General features: G+C 40.7%; 1 protein-coding gene across 1 annotated transcript; it reads right to left on the reverse strand.

The window, feature by feature from the left end:
• Positions 1–662: 662 nt before the first annotated feature.
• LOC144712678 (Cation efflux family protein) lies at positions 663–5,971 on the reverse strand. The gene is made up of 14 exons (XM_078586939.1): positions 5,891–5,971; positions 3,971–4,400; positions 3,844–3,898; positions 3,593–3,725; positions 3,425–3,480; positions 3,160–3,274; positions 2,994–3,051; positions 2,793–2,911; positions 2,578–2,697; positions 2,373–2,474; positions 1,470–1,542; positions 1,212–1,279; positions 1,044–1,104; positions 663–929 (listed from the first exon to the last, which is right to left on the reverse strand). Exons 1-14 carry the CDS (start codon positions 5,969–5,971, stop codon positions 805–807), a joined length of 1,596 nt encoding a protein of 531 aa, XP_078443065.1. The 3' UTR covers positions 663–804.
• Between the last annotated feature and the right edge of the window lie 450 nt (positions 5,972–6,421).

Consider the following 6,421-nt stretch of genomic DNA (forward strand, 5'->3'; position numbering starts at 1 on the left):
AGGCTAAATTTGCTGATCTGGAGAAGAAGATGAAAGAATAATATCAATTCCCCCAACCAAAGTGATAAAAAAAGGTTTATGTGTTCCTTTAACCTACTCACATGTTTCTTTGGTCTTTGTTGGTAGGTTATCATTTAGAAAGATATCCTCGATCTAGACCAGTCCAACACATCTTTTAAAATTATTTCCGTAGCCAAAATTTATACGACGCGTTTCCAGGTTTATGGTCTAGTTGAAGTATGGCTTGAGCTCACACATCCATGGTCTGAAATATGATTGAGGGACAGAGATTTTACATAACACTACAAACGTGAAAAGCACAAAATCTATTTTGCAGCGAAATTAGATGTCCAGTCTTGGAAATCAATCACTTTTAAGTATATTTCAAATTCCTTAAACTAAACAAGCTCGTCACGGCTACAAAAAACACCGAACCATCAATCTTAATCTCCCAGGATACCAAAGGGGGCCTCCTTAATATGCTATCGAGGAGGCACATGGAGATTGTTCATGGGATGTTTAGAGAATGGGATAGATGGATGTAGAGAGACATGTGGGCTGATCGAGAGAATAATGAATACTATAATACAACACTAACAGAACATTGGTTTCTTCTATGGCCCATAACATGAGATTTTGTCTGGACTCTGACATAATTATCATATCAGCACTGAAAATTGGCCATTCTACATTTAAATAATCTTTGTTTTGATGTATTTGCTCTACGAGAAGACAAGTTGACCAGACAAACTGACCAGACAAACTAGGAGAATCAAAATAAAAAGAATTGAACAGAACCTTTGATCATGGCGATGTGCTCCTGGGATCGTGGGCTTCAATATCCACATGGCGAATACCGGGCACAATCTTCTGAATCTCTCTCTCCAGCCTGTCCACTTCGCTGCCAAGGGCCTCCACCAGCTCCTCGCCTTCATTTCCAAAGCCACAGACAAGCACAGTGTGTAAATTAAAACAAATAAGAGGTCAAATAGTCATTATTACAATATTTCCTATCCATATGCTTTTATGGCCCAGGGGGATACCATAAGATGCCATCGTCTTATGCAGGGCTGCGTCATCCCCGTCTCTTGCAGCATCTCTGAACTGCAGCAGAAAAATGGGTACGCTAAGGGCAATAAATGTTTTCATAATTTCTTATGCATAACTTCTTATGCATAGGTGATATAATTAATTGGTGTAGAGATAAAAACCTTGGCAGCCCATTGCTCCCGCCCAGTCCTCTTGAGATAATTTTGTACAACGACCACACCGTTGAAATCTGATCAAATTAGAAATAAATGAGGATTCATCACCAGGAATTCAGCTTGGTATACGAATATTGCAGGGATAAGAGAATTTTCTAACGAATATCCACGTATGAAAAATATATATATTACAGTATAATGACCGATACTTTTTTTTGAAAAAACATAATGACCAATACTGAAGGGAGAAAATCAGCGGAATACCTATTTCTGCCTTAAATCTGAAAAATCCTGGTCCAATCACCTCGCTTTTGCAGTCATACAAAGAATCTACAACCTGCAGTGAGTGGAGGGAGAAAACAAATGAGAAGTAGAGAGAATGAGGGATTGTGGGGGGGAGAAGTGAGTGTGAGAGGTAGAGGTAGAGAGAAATAAAGATGGAGGGGGGAAAGTGAGAGAATGACTTAGAGAGAAATAAAGAGGGAGGGGGAAAGCAAGAAAATAAGTTAGAGAGAGAAATAAAGGGAAGGGAAGAGCGAGAGAATGAGAGGTAGAGAGAGAAAAATGAGACAGATAACGGGAGGGAGAGAAAATGAAAGATAGAGAGAGAGTGGGGAAGAGAACGAGAGGTAGAGAGAGATGAAGCGAGGGAAGAGAGAATAAGAGGTAGGGAGATAATGTACGGCAGAGAGAGATAGAGCAAGTAAAGGTGACATTGAGAGTATGAGAGGTAGCAAGAGAGCGATTGGGTTCGAGAGAATGAGAGGCAGTGAGAGGGACACAGGGAGATAGCGAGAACGGAAGAGAGAAAAAAAGATAGAGAGAGAGAGAGGGAAAGGGCCGAAGAGAGAGTGTGGGAAGTAAAGAGTGAAAATTAGAGGAAGAGATAGAGAATGAGGTAGAAAGGGTACAAACGAAATAGAATGAGACAAAATGAGAGGCAGAGAGACATAGAGCGAAAGGGAGAAAGAGAATATGAGAGGTAGAGAGAGGGAGAGGAGAGAGAAAATGTGAGGTAGAGAGCGAAAGGGAGAAAGAGAATATGAGAGGTAGAGAGAGGGAGAGAGAAAATGTGAGGCAGAGAGCGAAGGGGAGAGAGAGAAAATCAAAAGAGAGGAGAAAGAACGTTTGGCATGAGCCTAGAATAAGAAGAAAGATGAGCTTTACCGGATCGGATCTGAGGAACTCAAGTACACTCTCCATATCATGATCATCGATTGCCCTACCAATCAACGCATGTCGATTTCTCTGGATAAGGAAAATGGCAACCTGCAAAGGCAAAATATTTTAACCAAGAGAAACAAAACCAAAAGAGAAATAAAACATACTATAATTTTTTTTCAAAACATGAGAAACAAGAAAATCTACAAACCATCCCGAGTAGATTTCCCACAATAATTGAACCGATTGGATCATACATCGGATTTCCGGTGGTATTAACAGCGACTAGAGATGCGGCTGCAATAGCCAAGCCCGTAACTGCAGCGCCATCCTGAAGAACAGGCCAAGAGAAGATAAAAATATCAAGAAAAATGAAAATAATAATAATAAGAATCAAAGTGATGCCACTTAAATCAGAAAGCCAACCTCTGTCATGACAGCCACAGAAGTGGGATCATGACCACGCCAAATGTAATCCCAAACTGTCATGCCTTCTGCCTCAGCGCCTTTCTTGACAGCATTTACCGCAACAATCAACGAGGCCCCTAACAAGTGATTCTTAATTAAAAGATAATTTCAATAAAGGGACAAGGAACGGATCAGACTCTAAAAGGGAAATAGTGATACCTTCAATTAGAAACGAACCCCCAATTACTAAAGCAGCATAATGCATGTTTTCCGGTTGCTGTTCATAAATTAATTGATTACATTAACATCTGAATTTTAAAAAATGAGAAAAAATTATTACTGACTTAATTTGCTAATTATTTGAAGATAGATCACTACAAAATACCTCAGCGCTCCACAAATTCTGCACTCCGTGCACAATCGTGGCACCCGAACCCAAGCAAAAGATTCCGACCGCTGATATCAGCGACCAGACAAATCGTTCTTTGGAATAACCATACCTGAGCAAAAATATGTGAATACAATTATAAAAAACACTGAATTAGCCAAAATTAAAAGACCTACCAAAGGATTCCCAAGAAGTAAATGTTTTATAACGAAATAAAATCTTGGAAATTTCAGAAGAGAAAATTTAGGATAGATAAACTGACGGGTGCATGGCATCTGGCGCGCGCCTTGAGCTACTGAGACCATAAGCTAGAAGCGCCTAAAAATAGCCGATTGATGAAGTAGGCATTAACAATACACTTCAGAAGTTCGTAATGTTAAAGGAAAAAGAAGTAAGAGCCAGAAAAAAGAGATCTTCCGAGATAATTTACCTGATTTGCAAAGTCGGCGATCGAATGCACCATCTCTGCCAGCATTACATGACTAGAAGTCACTAACCAAACGCCAAATTTCAAAGAAAACACGAGGAAGTTGCACCACAAAGCGATAGTGACTGCGCGTTGGCTGCAAAACCATCAACCGCGATACAAACATTGAAAACAGCAGAACATTTCTAACAATTCGCAGAAGATTTCGAGTTCTTCAAAGTACAATATTAAAAGAGAAAAAGACAAGGAATAACCTGAACTCATCCTCGATCACGGCCTTCTTGACCTTCGCAACACGAAGCGAGTAATCTGCAATCAGGAGATAAAACCAGAACCGAATCAAATCACGGATCAAAATATCAAGGTCGAGAGAGGCCATACTTCGCGCAAACGGATCTCCAATCCGCCGAGAAAACGCCGCAATCTCCTGCGATTGCCGAACAAAGAAGGCGTGGCGACCGGAGAAGTGAAAACCAAATCCATTACCGGAAACAGCTGCCGGTTTGGAGCGCGGACTGGCCTCATCCTCCGACGAAACAACCGGCGCGAATTCCTGATTATCTCCTCTAAGCGAAGAACTTCGACCGCAGAAGAACGAGTGATTTTGGCGGTGCAGAGGATCGGGATTTGAGAAATTTCGCCCCGTCGGGATGAAGGATTCTCTGATTCGAACTGCGAACCGAGAAGATCGCACGTAGGTCAAGTGCTGGCTTCCTCTCTGCATCTTCTCCGCCGCTTCATCCGCCGCTGCCTCCCCGCCGGTCCATTTTCCCCCCTTCTGCTTGAAATTTGGCAATGGAACTGGACTGATCTTACACCCCCCCCCCGGTATTTATACTGCACGGCCAATTAGACGGACAGATATTTGTGCCAAACGACCAGTAAGATAGAGCCGGAGAGACAGACGGGGGGATATATCAGTATATTTAGAGAGAAAAAATATATATATATAGAGAGAGAGAGAGAGAGATGTAGAGAGAGATAAAGAGAACGAGAGACTCGCAGCGAGAAAGAGGAAGAGAGAGAGAGAGAGATGTAGAGAGAGATAAAGAGAACGAGAGACTCGCGCGAGAAAGAGGGAGAGAGAGAGAGAGAGAAACATAGAAATTGAGAGAGAAAACAGAGAGAGAAAGGGTGATATTGAGAGAGGATAGAGAGAGAGAGAGAGAAACAGTGATATTGAGAGAGGATAGAGAGAAATACAGACTGCTAGAGAATAGAGAGAGAAACAGTGATATTTGAGAGAGGATAGAGAGAAATACAGATATTGAGAGAGAATAGAGGGAGCAATACGGAGATTGAGAGAGAATAGAGGGAGAAATAAAGAGATTGAGAGAGAATAGAGAGAGAAATACAGAGATTGAGAAAGAATAGAGGGAGAAATACAGAGACTGAGAGAGAATAGAGAGGGAAATACAGAGATCGAGAGAGAATAGAGAGAGAAAGACAGATACTGAGAGCGAATAGAGAGAGAAACAGTGATAGTGAGAGAGAATAGAGAGAAACAGTGATAGTGAGAGAGAGTAGAGAGAGAAACGGTGATATTGAGAGAAAATTGAGAGACAAACAGTGATATTGAGAGACCATTGAGAGAGAAAGAGTGATATTGAGAGACAATTGAGAGAGAAACAGTGATATTGAGAGAGAACAGGGAGAGAGAAAGACAGATACTGAGAGAGAATAGAGAGAGAGAGGATTGGAGAAGCTTGGATGCGCACCGGGACGGAGGAGAAGAGAAAGGGGACCCCTAATCCGAAGCTCGGTGGTGGCGATCAGCGCCGCCACCCCTTCTTTTCAAATCAGGGCGAACAAGGTTCTTCATGATTTTCTTGGGTTGAATTTTATGTTTATATACACTCTGAATGCATGATTTTATTCACGATCTGAGATTGATCGAATTTTCTTCGAGTTTTATCATCGCAACCTCTATGAGGCATTTTATCAAACACCCAATACGCATTGCATAATTTTTACAATTTTCCTAGGTTCGTACTTCTTTACCTTATAAAATATAAAAAAAACATACATCTATTTCACTCCAACTTAGTACGGGCATTCTGTCAAACACCTCATGGACGTTCGACAGAAGTACCCTGTTATCCTCATTTCCTAGTCTAAATATAATATATAAAAATCATTCAATAGCTAAGTGAACTATATAAATATCTTATTTCGACCCTCCTATAGGGCATTTGGTCAAACACCCTCGAGTGTTCGACTAAATTGACCCCTTAAGTCCCAAAATTGATTATAAAAATCTATAAAAAATACATATAAAATATAAAACATCTAAAATACTACCGTCGCTAGTCCGGTCAGGATTGCCATCGCCGCCAGGCCTTTCCGCCATTGCCCGGTACCAAAGCTGCCACTCCGTCCCATCACGAAATCTCTTCCCCCCCCCCTCCCCACCTGATGCCAAATCTGCACCGTGGCCCGTTGATAATCTCAATTTTAAGGGTTTTAATTTTGTCTTTGGTAATTGAGATTATTCAATAAAAATTATATTTAACTATACTTAAGAATATTTAGTTAGTGATGAGTACAGATCATCTCTACAAGGAACGATGATTAAGGATTTAATTTTCACAGTATAGTGATTGTCGGTATGAGAAGAGATAAATACGAGAATAGAATCGGTGAGATAGTGATATCGAGGAAATATAAGAAGAATTACGCGAAGTGTTACGGGAATAAGGTGGATGGTGCGACAGGTACTATAGTGATTGAATGTATGAACGGTCTGATTATAAAGATAGAGATGAGATAATGGGGACGTAAGTAAGTGAAATGATAAATGAAAAGTTGATAAAAAACTATAATTATGATAAT

This window comes from Wolffia australiana, chromosome 15 (genome assembly GCF_029677425.1).
Source record: "Wolffia australiana isolate 7733 chromosome 15, ASM2967742v1".
Lineage (NCBI taxonomy): Eukaryota > Viridiplantae > Streptophyta > Magnoliopsida > Alismatales > Araceae > Wolffia > Wolffia australiana.

Coding starts and splice junctions, on each gene's coding strand:
- LOC144712678 (XM_078586939.1), bottom strand. CDS start 5,971: ATGGGACGGAGTGGCAGCTTTGGTACCGGGCAATGGCGGAAAGGCCTG. Junction 3,899..3,970: donor TGGAGATCCGTTTGCGCGAA/GTATGGCCTCTC, acceptor TCCTGATTGCAG/ATTACTCGCTTCGTGTTGCG. Junction 3,275..3,424: donor GCGCCAGATGCCATGCACCC/GTCAGTTTATCT, acceptor ATTTTTGCTCAG/GTATGGTTATTCCAAAGAAC.